The following is a 20,308-nucleotide window of genomic DNA, read 5'->3' as shown; positions in this document are numbered from 1 at the left end:
GTTTCAGCCAGGCACCTGCAGGGGTCAGGAAGGGAATTCCCCACCCCCTTCCAAATGTATTCTCTTTTTTAAGCATCATCTCCTTCCTCTGAAGCATCAGGAATGGCCACAACTTGAGACTGGGCAGTGGTTTGGGCCGGGAGGGAAGACAGGGCTGTCGAGTGCTTGGCTGGCTGGTTATTGCTCACCTGTGCAGGGTCTAACTTATTGCCATATGTGGGGTCAAGAAGGAATTTCCCCCCCCCAGGTCACATTGGCTGTGACTGGGGTTGGGTGGTGTTCTCATCTTCCTTTGCAGAATGTGGGTGTGGATCATTTGCTAGGATTATCTAGGTACATCACACTCAAGCATCTCCCTGACATGGTGGGAGATATTAAGGCTTATGCTTCAAAAGATTAAGCATTTTTCTTTCAGTTAGAGACATTTCACATAACAAACAAATACCATTATTAAAATAACTTTGATGACTTTAATTTTCAGAAACTGAGTTAGAAGCTTATAGCAATAAATGCAACAAACAACTGGACACACCAGAAGAAATAAACTCTACCATCAAGTATTCTAAGAACTTTGGGCACAAAACAGAAGCCAAAGGGAAAGTTTCTTTTTCCACGTCTGTGCTCTTGATATGCTGATTATGGACCTCACAAGGGAAAGTTTGCCTAAGAAAACAGAGGGCATCATCAGTCAAAACCTTCATGAGGCCATGTTCTAGGCACTCAGTTCTCCAGGTCAGAACTACATTGTGAATAAGGCATGGTGCATATCTGCACTGCCTGAGGAGTTACTGTGGCTCAAAGGAACAATGCCGGGGAGGGGACACGGCGGGAGTTCCCTAGTTGTGTTTTCAGGGTGAACTCACTCCTCATAGCCAGTCAGCTCTACTGGTCAGGGAATAGCAGTGCTGGGCCATAGGTCCCTGTGCTCTTCTCTCTAGGAGGAGCATCAGATGCAGAGACCCTGCTTTCTACACCAGGAGAAGACCTGGCTAGCCCTACAATCAAGGCTGGGGAATCGTTAACTCTTCCACTATTTCCCTGTTAAGGCAAGTCACGTTCCAGCCTGGAGGTGACTTTCTGTCAGGAAAGCTGATGAGCAGGCTATGATTTTCACTTGTATCTCAGAGTCTTATTTTGAATGCTCACAAAAAGCTGCAATAAGTCTTACCTGAATAGCACCTCACTGCTGTGCAGTTCAAAATAAAGACTTTGAAGACGTCTGAAAGAGGGCCTAGAAACAATCACAGGGAACTAAAAAGGAGACGTAATCTAGGAAACATTGGAAGGTATCTTGACTAACACACTGGACAGGCAAAGAGGGTTCCTATTGGCATTGCCACTGAATAGCTTCCTTTGTGAATTTGAGTACTTTGCTTAGACTTTGTTGCTCTATCTCTACAATTAAGATAATGCTTACCTACCTCAGTCACAGGGTATGTGTGAGGGTTAATTTAACATTAGTAAAGTGCTCTGCAAATCTTAGAAAGTGACATAAATGCAAGGTATTATTATTACAGCTGGATGAATTGGTGTCTAATAAAATAATTAACGTAAAACTTGAAACAAATATTTTTTGCTATGTGAAGCACTCACTGTAGTGATAAGTGCCAAAGAAAAGCCCATTAGAAAATTAATAATGGTCTTGAGTTGGAAAATGTCCAGCACAGATGGACTCTATAGAGAATCTAGTTGCCAAACTAACAAGTCTCACACTGAACACATGCTAATTGAAATTCACAGAGGTTCAAAATTTGGCCAAATAAGGGAGATTTGCACAGGAACAGCAAAAAGGCACTTCCCTGACACCAGGTCGTCCCCTGAAAACTTGCAAATACTTATCCCAAAGCCTGGGATGGCTTGTGCTTCTCAATGTAATGGTTTTAACAATTTGTTATGGGCAAGACAACATAAATGGCTGAACTATTTTTTGCTGAATTTTTCTAAAAACAACCATTTCCTGTGGCAGACACCCAGCATGAAAAATTTCACCTAGAAACACTTAAAAGTTTGGCAGAGTTTTAAGCAACTGAAAACAGCACCTTATAATGGGGAGTGTCAGACAACCTATCCGCTCTACCTGTAAGAAGGCCCCGATTCCCCAGCTGCTCCGTGTGGCAGATCCCGGACCTATTACCCCTAGTCCCACTGACATCAGCTCGCAGGACTGGGATCTAAATGTTGACAGCTGAGTGGAAATATTAGTTTAATAACAGTCCTTAGCACTTCCATACAGCCGTGCCAACACTTTAACAAAATTGCTTTAGAAAAATCTAAAATGGTCCAACCATTATTTTTAAATAATAGACCCAGCCACTGCACTATTTAGGGAAACCTTTAGGGGTTGCTTTCAAATAATCCATGCAGAGTGAAGGTTACACTTTCTTTGTATTTATTTTATTAGCTGACTGGAGCCTTCCCTGAGCAGGAAAACAAAGCGGAGCAAAGAAGTTCTTTAAAGAGCAACAACTTAGCACAGGGTAGGAGGCGGGGCGAGCCTGGAGATTTGAGTGTAAACTCCCGGGCGCCGAAGCGGCGGTGGGTGGAGGGTGCAATGCAAGCAGCAGTGTCAGGAAGTTGCTGCTGGTCAGTTCCTGTGCCCCGGGGGAGCGGAGCAGTCGCTGCTGTTGGAGCGGGGAGGGCCGGGCAGCGCCGCACCAGCTGGAGGCTCTGTCGGGCAGCGGCAGTCGCGTGAGTAGCCCGGCGCGAGATCGGTGTGTTAGCAGCTCCGCGGTGCCCCTGCTTCGCTTCGCTTGGTTGTCTAGAAGAGGCCCCGGTTTCAAGCGGCAGCGCCCGCTTTCCTTCTGGGGCCATCAGGGCGCTGGGGCTGGCACCAGGGCACGCAGCGGAGTCTGCACAAGCGGGTGGGTGTCGGTGTAAGAGGCGGTGGAATAGCCCCAGAACAAATCCGGTGTAAACTTAATAGCCCCGAGCCTGGGCCACGCAGGTGAGAGCAAGAGAGGTCCTTTTGACGTACTTAGCGATAGACGGTTCACTGACTGGGGCTGGTGTGACGCGGAGCAAATACTGCAAAAGAGCGTTTGACAAATGACTCCACAAAAGGCAGGGAGGTTTCGTTTTCAAAGAAAACCCACCACAGACTCGGTGACCAGCATGTGTGTGCAGTTTTACAGTCTTCTCCCCACAGAGAGCAGGCCTGTGCCACAAAGTGATAAATAATCAGAAGTGGCTGTCTGGAGACGCTTTGTCTTTCCACCATTGATTTCATAGGCTCCCCATGACTGACACATCTACACCCTGTTTCCACTAAGAATTTATTATTCAGAGTTAGTTGTATTGTTGCACCTAGGAGCCCCAGTCTTGAACCAAGACCCTACTGGTAGGGACTGTACAAACATAACACAAAGAGGGTCCCTGCCCCAAGGACCTTACAATCTAAGTACAAGACAGCAACTGATAGCTGCATACAGACGGACTGCTGGGGAAATTCAAGGAATTGATATTACAGGCCGTGGCCTCAGTACTCAAGCAGCTTAACCCCTGTGGAGGTTTCATAAGCATCATGGGAAAAGGGAGTTTCCAGCTGATTTAGGAGGAGGATAAAAGATAATGAGTTAGTCTTGTGGATGTTTGTAGGGAGTTCTTTACAGGCATGAGGGAATATAATGGAAGAAAGAATGTTTGAAAATTAAACAAGTGAGCAATAGAGACCAATACTGTGGGCCAGTTGGAAACAGGAGATGGCTTTTCAATGCTGAATGAGAGTGGCTATGTAGAGTGGGGACAGTTAAGGCTACGTTTTAGTCATGGGTATTTTTAGTAAAAGTTATGGCCAGGTTACAGGCAATAAACAGAAGAACAGGAGTACTTGTGGCACCTTAGAGTCTCTAAGGTGCCACAAGTACTCCTGTTCTTCTTTTTGCGGATACAGACTAACACGGCTGTTACTCTGAAACCAGGCAATAAACAAAAATTCACAGCTGGTGACCTGTCCATGACTTTTACTATAAATACCCCAATCATGTTTTGGGGGGCTCAGGGGTGCTGCTGCTGCTTTGGGGGGGCTCCAGGGTGCCACTGCTGCTTTGGGGGTAGGTGGCCTGGGGCCCTTCGGCTGCTCTGGCATCCCCTGGGGCAAGCTGCCTGGGGCTGCGTGAGCACCGGCCGGTGCAGCTGGCCCCAGGCCTGCTCCAGCTGCTCAGACCAGGGGCCAGCTGCATCACAACTGCAGAAGTCACAGAGGTTCTGGAAAGTCACAGAATCCGTGACAGACTCGCAGCTTTAGGGATAGTCTGTAAAGGGCTTTGAAAGGGAAGATGTGATGTTTACATTTGATATGATAGAAAGGGGGACACCAGTGGAGGGTTGCAAAGAGAGGGGTGACATGGTCAAAGTGACAAGCTAGGAAAATGATCTTTGCAGTAGCATTCTGATTGGATAAGAGCAGGCCAAGATTGCATTTGTCAAAGCCACAGAAAAGGATGTTGCAGTAACTGAGACACAAGATGAGAGCCTGTGTTTTAGCTGTGTGGATGGATCAGAAAGGCTGCATCAAAGGGTACATCTACACTACAGGGGGGAGTCGATTTAAGATACGCAAATTCAGCTACGTGAATAGCGTAGCTGAATTCGACGTATCGCAGCCGACTTACCCCGCTGTGAGGACGGCGGCAAAATCGACTTCTGTGGCTTTCTGTCGACGGCTCTTACTCCCACCTCCGCTGGTGGAGTAAGAGCGTCGATTCGGGGATCGATTGTAATCGATCCCCGAGAGGTCGATTTCTACCCGCCGATTCAGGCGGGTAGTGTAGACCTAGCCTTAGGGATATTATGTAGAAAGAATCTGCAATGCTTAGATATAGCCTGGGCATGAGGACTCCTGGATGGCAGGAGAGAGATCACTTAATCATTGCCTGTTAGGTTCACTCCCTCTGGGGCACCCAGCATTGGCCACTGTTGGCAGACAGGATACTGGGCTAGATGGACCTTTGGTCTGACCCAGTACAGCCATTCTTATGTTCTTGACTTAGAGAGAGGCATGAGGCAAAGTTGACAGCCAGGTTACAGGTCGAAATGATGATGTTGTCCACGGTGATCAAGAAAGGAAATAGCTGGGAGGTCTTATGAGAAGTGGGGATGGGGAGCTAAGAACTCTCTTAGAGTTTGAGCTGACAGCTGAGATAGCCACGAGGATGTGGGAGAGACAGGCTAAGATTTTAGTTCTGACAAAAGGAGACAGGTCTGAAGTAGAAGATAGATCTGTAAATCATCTGCATAGAGATGGTAGGTGACTGTGTGTGGATGAGATTATCCAGAGATAAGGTGTAGCGAACAGAGGGGAGACACTGAAGGAGGGTTTAGAGAGGTAGGAGAAAACTGATGCATAAACATTATCAGAAATCCTCCCAATAGTTGTCTAGCACTGGTGCAACTCCACCAGTGACAGCCATGGGGTGAGCTCTATTGTATACCAGCAGCATACATTTTTACCATTGTGCCCTAAATGGGAAATCTTGGCCCTTATTTTTACCAACAACATAAGTAGATATAACTACATGCACACAAGCAACTTGTTTGTCTGGTAAACTTGCTTCTCAGAGTAGAACAGCATTCATTTTCTGTAATCCAGTACTTGTTCTGACCTCATTGAAGGATGATGCACACAGCATATCAGTAAATGAAATTGTACATGCTACAATATGCATCTTAGTGTTGCAAATAATGTTAACTGCTATTGTATAAAATATTTATTTTTGATAATGTAGATGTTTGCAAATACACTTAGTATTAATGTAAAGAAATCTTAGCCTTTTCCAGCACACTTATTAGGCCTTGTCATTAGTTATAAAACAACCACCTTTCTGTTTTTGCTAATTATATGCTTACGTACAGAATATGTATAGTAGCTATCTTAAGTTACCTTCACTGGTCAATGTGATCAAATCCATAAAAAACAAAGAATTTGTATTAAAATATAAATTAGATTACCCAATACTGTACTACAATTTCTGCCTTTAATTGATTTCTGATTTTCAGCAGTTATGGTCAAATAACTTGATCACTGGCCCTGGGAGAGATCCATTTGATCAACAGGAAGATCACAATTCTGAAGGAAATAATAATAAAAAAAAACAGAGCATAGGCAAGACAGACACTGGAGGCCAAGTATTTTAAGAAGTAGAGGCCCACTGATGGGCACAAAGATGAGTGTGGCATGGTTTTGCACACATTCAAGCAATTTGTGTGTGCAGACAGAGGTTTAGCCATTTGGCAGTCCATTGTTCAATGTGTATTTGTGGGAGTTGCATACACAAGTAGACTTGCAGTTCTGTGCAGAACTTGGATACTTTATCAAAATTTGTCCCTGAAAATAAAATCCATGACAAACTCATTTGTATTGTTCAGAAGTGGTTACTGAAATTCTAGAACTTTCTGTGTATTATATATGCTTTTATTATGCTCTTTAGTGGTCTTCTAGATAACTTTATCCTCTACTTATTGCAATCAAAGTGATAGGAATGGACATTGAGATTAAGCAAGAGGTAGCGTAAATGTCATTTGTAAATGGCAAAGTAGGCATTTTGGCATGTCTATATATTTAACATATGCTTTCCTTTAACAGAAAGCATAAGCCTCAAACCCATGTAGATTATTTGCTAGCCAAGTTATTATTAACAGTGACTGAGAAACTTTTCTAATAAAATCGGACTTCCAATCTGTAGAGGATATTGAGAATTCAGAAAATATCTTCAAAAAGAAAGGAGGACAATGGGAAAGAAAATTCTTTGAGAATCTTTCCCCCCCCTCTTGAAGTAGAATGGATCACTTCACTGTACAGTTTTCTTTGATAGCTCAAATGAAGACATTTAAAATGTGCTTTAAAACTCATAAATCCTACTTTATGATAACTAGCCATTATATACAAGATTGCATGTCTTTCAGAAAGACAGCTGTGTTTCACAGCTATTACAGCATTATACTGTATGTCAGTATGCTTTGAATTTGGAATATATATCTGGTCAAAGTCAAGAATGTTGACTCAATATATTTTTAAGGGTGTAATTCCATTGTCTGCAACCAAACATAGGTCCTTGTACATTACCATGAAATGATATCTTTAATCTCACCTGGGATGGAGTACTGTAGGACTGTAGCATTTTCTTAAAGTTTTATAATTAAGGGCGGGGGGGAAGAGATGTGGGAGATTGTGCTGATAGTTTATTCTCAGAACATTTTCTGTAACAGCGTGCACAGATTTTGTAACAGTCTCCTATTGAAGTGAATATTAAAATGGTGTTACAGAATATGCGTATAATGAATTAATTCTGACATAAAAATTGTTTTTTCTCTCACGACTTTTTTTTTTTTTTTTTTAAAGTATGCTGTGTGCCCTTGGAAAAAGTAGTACTTCAAGACTTTATGAACTGCAGTACGTTTAGGATCTTTTAACTTGTTTAGAATTCCAGGAAAAATACTCCACCCCTACTATTTATTAACCTTCTGTCTGAAAAGGAAAGAGCACTCTACCAAGCCTACTGCTAATCCAGTACCACGCACATTTTTGAGCCAAGACTACCAGTCATAACATCATTTGGGGATCAAATAATGGGTCACTGGCAAAACTTTAAATATGTACTCACAAATGGTCAGTTGGCAAGTTCCTTTCATGAACAGAGGCATCAGCAAAGTGAACCTGATAAGTCTGGTAAGTTTCACTGGTGCTGTTCATAATAAGTTGGATAGGAGTAAAACTGACCAAATTGTGTAAATTTTGCTTAGCTGCTGGTCCGGAAAACTGAGTAGTAGCAGAGGCTAGGCAGAGAGATTCAGAAAGGAAGAGTCCCCAGAAATGAGAAAAGGAGGTTCCCAAAAATGGGGCTAAAGAAGAGAAAAGGAAAACAATGATGGGGAGGGAATTAGGATGGAGGAGGCTAATGCAAATGGAATTGAAAACATGGGGATGGGAGGGAGAAGCACCTAGAACTGGGGATGAGGAAGGGAGTATAGAAAAAGTTCCCCCTTCCCTTCTCATAGCCAAGAGGGACTTTGTTGTGGGGCAAAAGAGAGAGAGAGAAAGCAGCAGCAACTTCAAATTTGAGACACCATACAAGAGATAGAGTCCCTAAGGAAGGTCCCTCAGCACCCCCATTTACTCCAACTGTTGGGCACTGGGATTCCTCATCCCAGCGCTGCCCTTTGTCTCTGCTTGAGGGACTATCCTTCATACCAGTATCTCACATCTTAAATATCATGTAAAAGGGACCAGATTAACACCAATTTCATTTTCCTTTGTGACCAGAGCTAGGTGTGAATGAGGAACTCTAGAAGAAAAGCTATTCAAATACAGCACCCAGCTGAGCCACCAGTCTGTTTTCTTACATTCAATGACTGCATGTTTTCCTGCTTAGATAGCGCCTTCTTCCCACTTCTGCTCTTTTTACCATATTCAGCGTGTGGATCTAGATTTACAGACTGAGATCAAATGGAGAATAAGTATGTAACCATTATACAATAATTTCTGTAACAGTAATTGTGTAGTTCTGAGTTTTCTAGGACAGTCACAAACACAAAGCTGCAATAGTGTTTGGCCTGTGGCCCATGGATTTCTGAAATGTGCTAACAGCTATGCTAGTATGCAATAAAGAGGTGAAGATAGCCTGTTTTTGCCTATCTACCTCCATGGTTGTTCTTTTTGGCCATGCATCCATATTAGACATCTAGATTAGAGCAGCTGCAATCTGCTCTTTTATTCAAATTTAACATAGTTTATGTGATCCTGACAGGTTACCAGTGCAGTCCCTTGCATAAAGGTACTTGTGATTTGTCCAGGGAATCTCGGTTGCTCTGTCAAATGTGTCTCGGGATCCTCGGTCTTAAATTTTAATTATATGTCCACACAGTATTCACAAACACTGCAACTGCACATGCAACTGCTGTAATTAACTGCACACTCGGCTATGCACAGAGAAACGTGAAAAAGTGGACCTCACTAGTCAGATCCAAATATATTCATAATTATGGGTACAGTACATTCAGAGCCATGTTGGTAGAGTACATTAGTGTCTTGAAGACGAGATTATTTAACGAAATGTCATTATTAAAAATACTAAGTTGAAAAAAGTCAGACATGCGTATCTTTTCTTTAGCTTTATAAACAGCTAATTAACTAGTTAAAGTTAGTTTCAGCGTCACAGTTTATGCTGAAAACTAAGATTTATTTGCTGGAGGAGACTATTTATAGATTTGTCCAATTTGTCTTTCTGGAATGTAGTAGAGGCCAAGTTTATCTTCCAAACATTATGTTTGTCAAGTTATTAACATCTCTTTACAGTATGGAGAAAAAAGGGATTTTGGCATTAGCAAGCTCCTTTGCTTCCTGTTTAGGTATTGCTGATCCTGAGAAGGATCTTTAAATGTCAAAAAGTGCTCCCAGAATTACTGTACTGAAAGGTTTTTCACTAATTGTTTAGCAGTTTAATTTCATCATTAAAAAACACCCCCACAAAAAAAAAATCCCACATGCCACAGATTTTCCCCACGTTGAGTGAAATCTGTGGGGCATCTGCACCACATGATCCTTCCCCTACTTCAGTTTACAAGAGGGAAAGGAAAGATACAGATTGGACTTTTGCACTCTGCATAGCAGTGGAACCAGTGCATTCTACCTACCAATGGTGCAGACCAGGCTTAGGGACTGCTTGGTCACATTATGGAATCCAGATACTATTCAGGGCAAGTGTGCACTACAGTGCTACATCGGCGCAGCTGCACTGATGCAGCTGTAGCATGTCTGGTGAAGACATGAGCGTCTCCTGCCGACATTGCTGGTGTGGACAGCGCAAAACTTGCGTTGCTTATGGGGAGGGGGTTTCACATCCCTGCGTGATGTAAGTTAGATCGACTTAAGCGATACTGTAGAGCTGCCCAAGAGTTACCTGAATTCGTGTGTGAATTGGTGAGAATATATGTGGCCCAATGATTGATGTTAATATCTGGGGTACTTACCTTTTATTAGTTTGCTGCTGCCTGGAACTAGACTTTACATCCCCATCTATCCTTCAGCACATTCAATAAGCTATTACTTGGTTTTATCCAAAACTTGGTTTCATTTCACCAGAAGGAGAATTAACTCAGAAGCCAATCCAGAGAGCCTCTGCTGGGCCAGATCCTCAACTGTTCTTCAGGAGCTGTAGTCCGTTCCGTCGCACAGGTTGGGGCAGCTATTGTAACCTGCATTAGCTTCCCTAAAGGACTATTTTGGGAACCAGGGACTTCAGGACTCCTCTGTGCTGTGGCAGCTCTATACCATCTGATGACATCTTCCCCCAACCCCATATAGGTTTTAGAGATGCTGTGTGGCAATAGAGCAGCATAGAATGGGTGGAACACAGCACACAATTGGGATCATTGACTTTAATAGGGTTACTTCCAATTTATACAAGTATAACTGCTGACTAGGGCCCCACTATCTCACACCACACAAGCAAATAAACTGGAGTCCAGGGCTTCTGCTCTTCTTTAGGCCACAAGGCTGTAAGTTCCATGGAAGGCATGTGGGATGCAAGTTTGATTTGCAATGTAAAGGTTGAATTTCCTTAGCATTTTTGGCTGTGTCTAGCACCTATTAATAAGTAATGACATTTAAGCTCACTCATATTTGAATTGCACATAAGTTAATATTACTGCTTGTGCATTGGATGTTATGGAAACCACAACTCATAGGCTTGAGGAGTTGGCAGTGTAGTGATTCATTAGCATCAATAATAATTGGTCAATGAAGACCTATTCTTGAACTCAGAAAATACTGCTTTCTTGGTTTCACTTAAAAAAACCCACAGATTTAAATATTATTTTTAATGACAAACTTGGCTGTTGGGTTGGTAGCAGAAGTATTTTGCCAAGTTTTAAAATGAATACAAACTATTTAATTTGACATTTTTATCTTGGATGCAAGTAGGTCCACATGTGCATTTTATCATTCCAAACTTATCCAGTTTTGGGTAGACTTTCACTGCTATTGTGGACATAAAAATTCCTAAATATGACTGCTGAGGCCAGTTATTGTCAATCAGATTTGCACATTGCTAAGCTCACCTCTTCAGTTATGTAAAACCCTGTGCAAACAGATTGCCAAATGGCTCAAGAGAACAAGTTTGTGGCTGCCTATCATGGGGTACTCACTCAGTGCCAGTGGTGTCTCCTCCCAGCTGCCCTGGGGAATAGCTGTCCAGTGCCTCCCACTGTGGTCTCTCCTCCATTTTCTTCTCTCTCTGCAACCCCTCTCTCGCTCCAGAAGTTGCAGCTTCTTTTTTGTGACTCAGCCAGCCAGGTCACTATGGAGACTCTCCTTCTGGGGAAAAGAGTCACACTGGACCTGCTGCCCAAGATCTGCCACTTTATCAGTGGCTGGTAAGGGAACCCAGGCCCACCCACTACTCCAGGTTCCAGCCCAGGGACCCTGCAACGTGCAGCCAAGCTCTACTCAGTTTTCAACCTTGCTCCCTACTCTGCCTCCCATAGGTTTTCTTCCACCAGCACCAGAATCAGGCAGGTCAGGGTACCATGCCCACTTTTTAAGATGGACATAGTTTGGGGAGGCAGGGAGGCATTGCCCCTCTAAACTGTAAGGCTTGGGAAAGTGCGGAGTGGCTCCAGCAGGGGCTGCGCTTTGCAGCGGGGGAGCTGATCGCAATGCTGCAGATGCTGGATGGCAGCTGGTGGGAAGAGCAGGAGGAGGATGTGCTGCACAGCTGATTCCTAGGGAGCTATGTGCCACCGCTCGAGGTAGCAGACCAACTACCTGGGGATAGGGGAGAAATGCAGGAGTTAGGGGAGAAGGGGCACAGGAATCTGATTTTGGCCTGGCCTCCCCTCTCTTCTACAAAGATTCCAGTGCCTTTGTTTTCCTCTTCACCCCTCTCTCTCCTAATTCCACCCTTCTCTCAGGATTAGGTTCCTACTCTTTCCCCTCTAGTACACAGAGGGTGGCTGCAGACTTCCTGGCTGTAGCCTTTTCTGTTGCCAGCTTCCTGAGTTCATACTAGCCCAGCCCACACCCGTTCAGCTGAGCTTCTTCCACCAATCGTGTTGCTTCTTCAGCCTAAACCCCTCATATGTGGTCTATCACACTAATTGGTCCTTCTCAGCTTCCTTTTGGTGCTGGTGTAGGATGAAGACCCCATCATACTGCCTACGGACTTCTAGTCAACACTAATGGCACTGTGTTGTGTATAACATTCACCTGGAACTTTGTGGTGAGAACAAAGATACAACTCAGATCCTCCTGCTCCAGAAGACCTTGCCAGTTGAATTACAAGAGAATGTCTGTTAGCAGTATAGAGCATATGACACACAGTTGAGCAGCTGATTCCATCCTGAAGAAGTAGTGGAACACAATCACAACAGCCTGTGCATTACAATGTATTTCATTTCAAACTCCTTCTTTTGCATGTTTGTGACAAGTCCAAATTCTTTTCCAGCATCTGAAAGTAGGCCATCAAGTTACAGATAAACCACTTTTGCAAGGTTGTGATTTAGCACATTAGACATAACTTCACTTTTTTAGCAGATATAACTCTCATCTGTGGCACATGTTCTGCTTAAGACTCTCCTGGGAGCATGGCAAATTGTTCTTACCTTGCTTCCCAAAAAAAGACAAAAGTCCTAGACAGTGCAGTCAGGATAATGGATCACTATTGGTATGGTTTTTCATTTAGGAAGGAAATTAACTAACTTAATATAATGTTCAGATTCACAGTTCTTCCAATATATTATTTTGTTCTTGTGTCATGGGAGGGTCTGTTGGGCAAATTACCTCTCTGTAAAGTCTTTTTTTCTTTGAAATAACTGCTCCTTTAGCTTTAAGAAGCTGGACTTCATGTTTTTCTTACCTCGCCTAACACATTGACTGAGCCCTACTTTACAGTATTAATGCTCCAAGTTTAGGGCACACTTCAACTCAGTTCTGTTGAATAGGGTTCTTGGAATATGCTTTTCATACACAGCTTAGTATTCCTTTTGCTCTGTGTTGTGCCCCTCACTTAACACAGCTTTCAAATACATTCAAATGAAATATAAAGTTGTCATCTATAATTAGCAAAAGCCAATATAAATTTTGTCCAAATAAGAACAGTAGGATTTGACTCTATGTAAAATGTGTGGGTGGTCCTAGTGCAGTTTCTAATGAATAGATATCCACAATAACCACCATCAGAATTGACATCTTTGTTGACAATCGTTAACACAGAGGCCAAAGAATGAATAGGCATGGAGTATAAAGAAGTCTCAATCCTACAGGTGATCCTTAGAAGCCAAGGTTAAGACTCATTGGTAGGCTATTATGGAGAAAGCAGTATTGCTATTCATGCTCTTGTATGGGTGAAGGTTTTCAGTATCCAATATGGCATACTGCACCTGCACTAACTTCACTTAAAAAAACTACAACCAAACAGACTCTAAAGCCATCAACATCTTTCATCAATTAGTTTGCTCTTGCAGAAAGAACAAGACAATTTGCACGCTCTTAACGTTAAATCATCTTGACTGTAGTTTGTTGTTTTTTTTACTTGCTGCAGGAAGCATTATTTTAACATTCTGATTAGATACAGAACTAGTTTGATGGAATAATTTTGCGTAAGTAGAATATTTTGTGTCAAGCAAATCAGCAAGATTACAGCGGTTCAAAGCATAGCACTTTACATTCTGTTAGTATTGTGTAATTCTTACTGGCATATGTCTAGTTAAAACATTGTAATGTATTTATGTCAGCATTTGTGTTAGAGAATTTAGCAAAGGCACTGCAGCAAGAAAATGAAATCTAAATTTTAAATAGAGCTTCTTGGATTACATTAAATTGATAATATGGCTGCTGCATCATAAACTTTTTTTTTTTTTTTAAGATTAATATGTGGAGGCTGTGAACACAGAAGTGTTGTGAAAATGGTTTGCTTGAGTTTGTATTTCAGAACTCCCATGGAACCACCACTTCTGCCTTATTATTGGATTTTCTGAGCTATAGCTTAGTGAAATATTAAACCGTACTATGCATGTAATTTCTGTTTTTTGTTTTAACAGGATAAAAGATGCTTAGGTTTGAGAGTACGGCAAAGCAGCTAGCAAAATATTCTTCTAGGCCACTATGGAGACGACTATGTGCAGCCACTACAAATATACCAGTGTTAACTTTGTTCACCAAGGTAAAAAATTAGTTTGTAAAGCCAGACAGGAGGGCCTAAATATCAGCCTTCCAGGAACTGTAGGTTCAAATAGATCCCAGACGGAAAGGCTCAGCCCTTAATCTTTTAGAGGTAGAGAGATTTAGTTCCATGCAGCTTACTGTGTGGGCATTGTTTGGGTGAGACCTTATAGTTTGGTTCTACTCTATGATTCTAGAAGTGGCCAGAGGGAGCTGTAGGATTATTGTGGCTCAGTGACTCCTTAGCCTGTGGACCCAGTTTACAAGTTAAAAGTTCTTTTATTTAAGAATATGTCTACACAGCAGCTGGGAGGGCGCTTCTCAGCATAAGCAGACAGGCATGCTGGCTCTGCTCAAGCTAGCTTGCTAAAATTACAGTGGGGCCATAGTGGCATGGAAGGCTGCTTGGGCTAGCCACCCAAGTACAATCATGCCCAACCCCCACGTACATATTTGGATGGGTAGTCCAAGCTACTGCCAGTGCTGTCACGGCCACACTATCTTTAGCACATTAGTTCAAATAAAGCTAGCACAAGTGCCTGCCCATACCGGGAAGCACCCTCCCAGCTACTGTGTAGAGTACACCTTAAGTGGCTTGACCTGGGATTGGAAGGTAAAGGTGAGTTCTTTATTTATCATATATCTCTATCCTAACAGAAGTGTTGATGGCCAATTAGGCCCTTAATGACACCTGTGCAAAATCCATGTCAGTCGGCCTGAAAAGGTTTAACGTTAGTTCTATCAATGATACACCAAGAGAAATAAACCCAACCATTCCCTCTTTGCTTTGGTGGCTCTGCAGTGCTAACAGGAGTAAAAAGCAATAAGTAGTTTCTGTCTGAAGATTGAGCAGATAGGACTCTGAATGCACCCAGCAAGCACATCAGTTAAGCAGGAATGGGAGCTATTTGTATATAGTCACATTTCAGTGTAGAACTTCAACTGAGATCCTGTGTTCTTTGCAGAAGTATTAATGATCCCACTTCACTTTTCATAGGAAGGAGTTTCATTTGGTGCCTTTGGCTAAAGTTTTACCTTCTGTACATTGTTTTTGTGGCATGTTAGTTATTGATTTTGATTGGCGATCCCTCGATTCGAGGATGATCTCTACCACGTATTTACATATAGGTCCTGAGATGACTCAGGAGTCCGATACTGGTGCATGTATACAGATTGCAAAATGCTCTAAGATGAAAGTTTCTATGTAAGTGTAAACTGTTTTGAATTTTAAATAAAATGAAAAAAGTGTGAATTTTCAGAGAGAAGATGAGGCTTCCTCATCATTGAGGAATGTTTGTTTTTTTCTACCCAACCTGGAAAAAAGTGAAATTATATAACAAAAGTGCAGACTTTCTGGAAAAAGAAAAGTCAGCACTTATTTCTTAATCAGTGAATGTATGTTATGAGAGGAAACATACTTTAAAGTCCCAGCTCTGTCTCTGCCATCTGATCCAGCACTGTGCTTTTTCATAATCCAAAGGGCAATAACGTAGGCAGTATTGGCATTCATTTTAGAAATTAATAATTGGAAAAAGCTCTTTTGCATGATTATTGTGCATACATACTGATTAGCAATTTGAAATTCTGTGACCAAATTTCTGATAGCAAAGTTGAAACAGTTTTCTAAACTGGCCTCTTTTGTTGAATACATGCTTAAGGTAAAGTTCTTTTCATGTCTCACAGAACGTGTCATAGCACTGGCATTTACAAAACAAGATCTCACTACACTGCAGGCTGCTTTTAATAGACCAATTTTGTGCTCTCAGTTTATCCCCATTCACCCCAGGCTTGTGTTCGTTTTTTTTTTTTTTTTTAAAGTAAGGACAGGAGTAAGTATGAATGAGGCTCAGCATAAGTGAGAATGTATTGTATAAATAAAAACTTCTCCTTTCAGCCTCTTCTGTTGCCCAGCACATCTGGATCTCTCTTCTGTATTAAATTCAAATTCTGTTTGCAGCTAGGTCACTTGAACATATGTGCAAGCTGCTGAATGTCCCATTAAAGCAGTTTAAAGTCTGTTTGCAGAGACTCTTGGCTAGTCAGAGCACAGAATTATTTCTGGGCATGGTTCTCATTGGAACTCAGTGCTGGCTTTATTAAAGGAGTCAAGTGCCATGACTTGTTTTCTTACTTAGCACTTGTCCACATGCACAGGCTGGAAATGAAATAGCTAAATAGTTTTAGATCCAAACCTTTACTTATTTCAATACAAGGCTTGGTTTATTTAACTGTAGTTCAATCAAAATAATTGACCCTTAATCCAAAATAAATGTCCCCACACAGACTTGCATCAAAATAACTGAAAGTGTGAATTCAAACTGATAAAAGCCTGGTCTAAATACACAGTTTCCCCAGTTAACTTAAAGGTGTGATTCTGCCTTTAATCTGGTGCAAATTTGTGTGTGGACAGTCTTATATCAGTATAAACCTGGTTTAAATTGTGCCTGTAAATGTATAGCTACACTGATAGGAGTATCCAAGCACCAAGTTGCACTGTTTTAACTAAGTCAGGTCTTTAACCAATTCAAATTCTAATGGTGCAACCTGCATGCTTAGACAAGCCCTAAGGCCGTGGCTACACTCGAAACTGCAAAGCGCTGCTGCGGGAGCGCTTTGAAGTGTGAGTGTAGTTGCGCGCCAGCGCTGGGAGAGAGCTCTCCCAGCACTGCAGGTACTCCATCTCCACGAGGGGATTAGCTTACAGCGCTGGGAGCCGCGCAGCGCTGGGGCACTGTTTACACTGTAACTTGCTGCGCTCGGGGGGGTGTTTTTTCACACCCCTGAGCAAGAAAGTTGTAGCGCTGTAAAGCACCGTGTAGCCAAGCCCTTAGTAAGGAGAAATGGTGCATCTCTGTCTGCCTTTCTGCTCCTATCAGTTCATTTTACCAGCTCCACTACCTTAGCAATCTTTCTTTCAGTGATAAGCCATAAAGAGTTGAGCATCCTGTAGGTTTAGTTTGAAGAGTCTAGTCTGTTACAACAGATTACATGCAACAAAATTCTGTCAGCCCTTCTCAATAACACATACATTCAGCTGATTCACCATCATCAGCTCTTCCATGAGTTACAAACAACAGCAGCTGCACCCCAAACTTGTCCTTTAGCACCTTGCATAGGATTTCAAACATTAAGGGCGTGTCTTCACAATCTAGCCTACTTGACCGTACCCAAACTAGCTTGACTCCAGCTAGCACAGGTAACAATAGCAGTGAAGAGAGCACAGCACAGGCAAGTGAGCCAAGTGTGTATCTAGGTAGGGTCCATGCTGCGCTTGTATTATCTGCGCTGAAGCCTATACTGCATTGTCTTCACTGCTGTTACTCACAAGCTGAATTCAATCTAGCTCTGGTAGACTACACAGCAAAAGGTGTGCAGAGGTTAGACATACCCTAAGAAAGCTTTGGGGAGGGAGGAAAGGAATAGACATTTTCCATCTGTGAACAGTACTTCATGGCAAAGAGACAGAACCATCATGTTTTTCCTGACTATATTTTGTGTTCAATTACTATATGCCAAATAATGTACACTGCTGTGTATCTGGAGTGACTCCAGGGAAGTCAATAAAGTTTTCCAGTTATACATTGGGGAAGTGACTGTAGAAATCAACCCTATGACTATCCTATAACTTGCCTTCAGAACCATGCAGCTGTGTCAGCTTTTAGAACTTGCAACATTTCAAAAATATTTTTATTGTGGTCACAAATTAAAGGTAGAGTCAAAAATCTTAGAGGTGTTGACCGGATGAAAAGGGAGATTTCCTTTTTATTACTTATATAAAAAAGAATTTACACTCTTGCAATCTATGCTGTGCAGATTAAAGTGAGATTTTGAAAATGATGTGGCAATGAGGAGAGAACCAGCATTTGGAGTAATGATAGCATGTAACATACCTAGAAACAAGTTAACAGAATAATCTGCATGTCTTATTCTTTTAAGATGATGTGCATATTTTCCTTTAGAACCCGTGCCCTCTGTGTGATGAAACAAAAGAAGTGCTTGAGCCATATAAAAACAGGGTAATGAAATACAATACTGTGTATATTATATAGAAAGAATAGTTTCTAGGGGACCTTTCTTTGTAAAAGAAAAATCGCTTGATGTTATTTGCATCCATTAGTCTGTCTTGGGCAACCTTTTCAAGAAAGTTTTAGCACTGATTTCCTAAAACTCATTATTCAAAAGTATTTTCAGACTCTGTGGCTCAAGGAAGTGTTAACAAACTAAACCAATGAATACAATGTTGTAGCTATTTAAAAAGCTTTTGCTACTATAACGGGTTCTCAAACGGGGGGTTGGGACCCCTCAGGGGGTCATGGGGTTATTATATGGGGGGTCACGTGCTGTCAGCCTCCACCCTGGACCCTGCTTTGCATCCTGCATTTATAATGGTGTTAAATATATAAAAAAATGTTTAATTTATAAGGGTGGAGGGTTGAACTCAGAGGCTTGCTATGTGAAATGGGTCACCAATACAAAAGTTTGAGATCCACTGTACTAGAATATACATATATCTCAGGTTTATAATGCAGTTTGCAGCAAAACTGTTGTGAGACAGGTCCATCAAATATTCTTTGCCCTGTGTCACTTGAGAGTACTTTCCCACCATCCTCTCCAACTAATATTCTGTCAGCTGCCTGTAGTGCACTTTGACCAGTTTTTGAACCCCAGTTGCTTGAATTTAGAGCAAGTGGTGCCAGCAGTAGTAGACACAAAGAAATGCTGCACCCGTGAGCAAAACAGAAAATGCCTGTTGACCCACCTGCAGAAAGAAAATGACTAAGATCATATGTGGTACAGTTTCTCACTGGGAATCCAGGGAACCATGCTGGGCTAAACATTCAGATGGTTGTTGGAAGTACACAAGCAAAGTTTGTGGCTACATCCATTTTCTGCCTGCAAAATCTGTGTTTACATGCCAGGGCAAATTTAGAGGCCTGCTGAAAATGTGACCCATTTTGTTAAAGTAAATCTGAAATGTGATGAAAGACAGCAGCTATTTTTTTTAAAGTGTCCAGTGTTATAAAATGTTTAACATTTAGTTCTTTTCTTTCAAAGTTTATTTTGCAGGAAGTGGATATCACCCTTCCAGAGAACGCAGTGTGGTATGAAAGATATAAGTATGACATACCTGTCTTCCATTTAAATGGGCAGTTCCTAATGAAGCATCAGGTAGATGTTAAAAAATTTGAGAACCAGCTTGTGAAGCTAGAGTTTCAAAATGGTGAAAACCAATGAAGGAAATGCAGCTATTCTGAGACTGGATTGAAAGGATTTTGAACAAATGGTTTGAAACTGTTGCATACATTATCAAACCACATTTTCTTTGGAATGTAATGTACATATTTAACATTCAAATTTTAGTTATTTGATTTATATTCCATTTTGTAGTAATGATGAAGCTCATCTGACTGAATAGCAACTCTTCATCTGCTATCCTAGATGGTTTTGTTTTTCAATGAGAGAATAAGTGCTATTCCACAGCAGCAGATAAAATGAAATGCACTTTCAGATCATTAATACACCCTGCACTGACAATAAAGGAATGTTTAAGTTATGTCTGTATGAAGCTTCTTCTGTAAGACTTTCATCCCAAATGCTCATTTTGATGTAGAGGGGAGAGCTGTTATAAGTGGGAAGGGGGATAAAAAAAAAATCAAACTTATACTCTTTATAGAATTATACCTTATAGAGACCTGGATTTAATTGTTATTCACTCGTGAAAACTGAATTTTTTTTTCTTTTTTAAATGGGATGAACATGTTACACTTAAGCCTAAAATGTCCGCTTATTGTAAACAGGGAGATTTGAGCTCTTTAGTACTCAAGTAAAAGTATAAGTGAAAGTTAAATTGAACCAAGAGGCCCAATTTTTCCTTAAAATAAGATTTAACACCGCAAACATGCCTTTCTGTGCTAGCTGCCACCTTCATGTTACTCCCTGGAATTAAAACACCCTAAGAGTTTCCTTGTAAATCTGCTGGCATGAGATAAGGTAGCTTTTCCCTTAGGCTCAGGCTACACTATTAAAAAGAAAACATGCTAGCATGCGGTTCTCTGCCACAATTAGGGATGCCCCTGTCATACCAGGGCTTTTTCTTAATTTGCCAGGGGGCAGAGAAAACACGATTCTCTAATCGTATTATAGGAACAGTACTTG

General features: G+C 41.7%; 2 protein-coding genes across 5 annotated transcripts in view; both read left to right on the top strand.

Annotated features, from left to right (window-relative positions):
• The first annotated feature begins 2,558 nt into the window (after positions 1–2,558).
• Positions 2,559–19,706, top strand: C6H5orf63 (chromosome 6 C5orf63 homolog). Of its 4 annotated transcripts, XM_034774944.1 has the most exons (5): positions 2,600–2,688; positions 12,105–12,340; positions 14,032–14,153; positions 18,112–18,168; positions 19,208–19,706. In XM_034774944.1, the coding sequence occupies exons 3-5, from the start codon at positions 14,040–14,042 to the stop codon at positions 19,385–19,387; spliced, it is 351 nt and encodes a 116-aa protein (XP_034630835.1). In that variant the 5' UTR covers positions 2,600–2,688; positions 12,105–12,340; positions 14,032–14,039; the 3' UTR covers positions 19,388–19,706. The 4 variants fall into 4 exon arrangements, with proteins under 4 accessions (XP_034630834.1, XP_034630835.1, XP_034630837.1 ...); XM_034774943.1 differs by lacking the exon at positions 12,105–12,340 and having other exon boundaries at positions 2,559–2,688; XM_034774946.1 differs by lacking the exons at positions 2,600–2,688; positions 12,105–12,340 and adding an exon at positions 2,742–2,944.
• Positions 2,599–20,308, top strand: part of MARCHF3 (membrane associated ring-CH-type finger 3) — a 144,050-nt gene continuing 126,340 nt past the window's right edge. The window contains exon 1 of the mRNA XM_034774941.1: positions 2,599–2,688. The gene's annotated coding sequence lies outside the window, so the exon portion shown is untranslated. The remainder of the gene's footprint in view (positions 2,689–20,308) is intronic.

This window comes from Trachemys scripta, chromosome 6 (assembly GCF_013100865.1).
Source record: "Trachemys scripta elegans isolate TJP31775 chromosome 6, CAS_Tse_1.0, whole genome shotgun sequence".
Taxonomy (NCBI): domain Eukaryota; kingdom Metazoa; phylum Chordata; order Testudines; family Emydidae; genus Trachemys; species Trachemys scripta.
Note: the sequence above shows the minus strand (reverse complement) of the source record. Positions and strands in the feature narration are given on the sequence as shown.

What these genes read in the sequence shown, in the direction of transcription:
- C6H5orf63 (XM_034774943.1), top strand. Translation starts at nt 14,040, where the DNA reads ATGCTTAGGTTTGAGAGTACGGCAAAGCAGCTAGCAAAATATTCTTCT. An exon ending in TGTTAACTTTGTTCACCAAG is followed by an intron (nt 14,154 to 18,111) that starts GTAAAAAATTAG and finishes ATTTTCCTTTAG; the next exon opens with AACCCGTGCCCTCTGTGTGA. An exon ending in TTGAGCCATATAAAAACAGG is followed by an intron (nt 18,169 to 19,207) that starts GTAATGAAATAC and finishes TTTCTTTCAAAG; the next exon opens with TTTATTTTGCAGGAAGTGGA.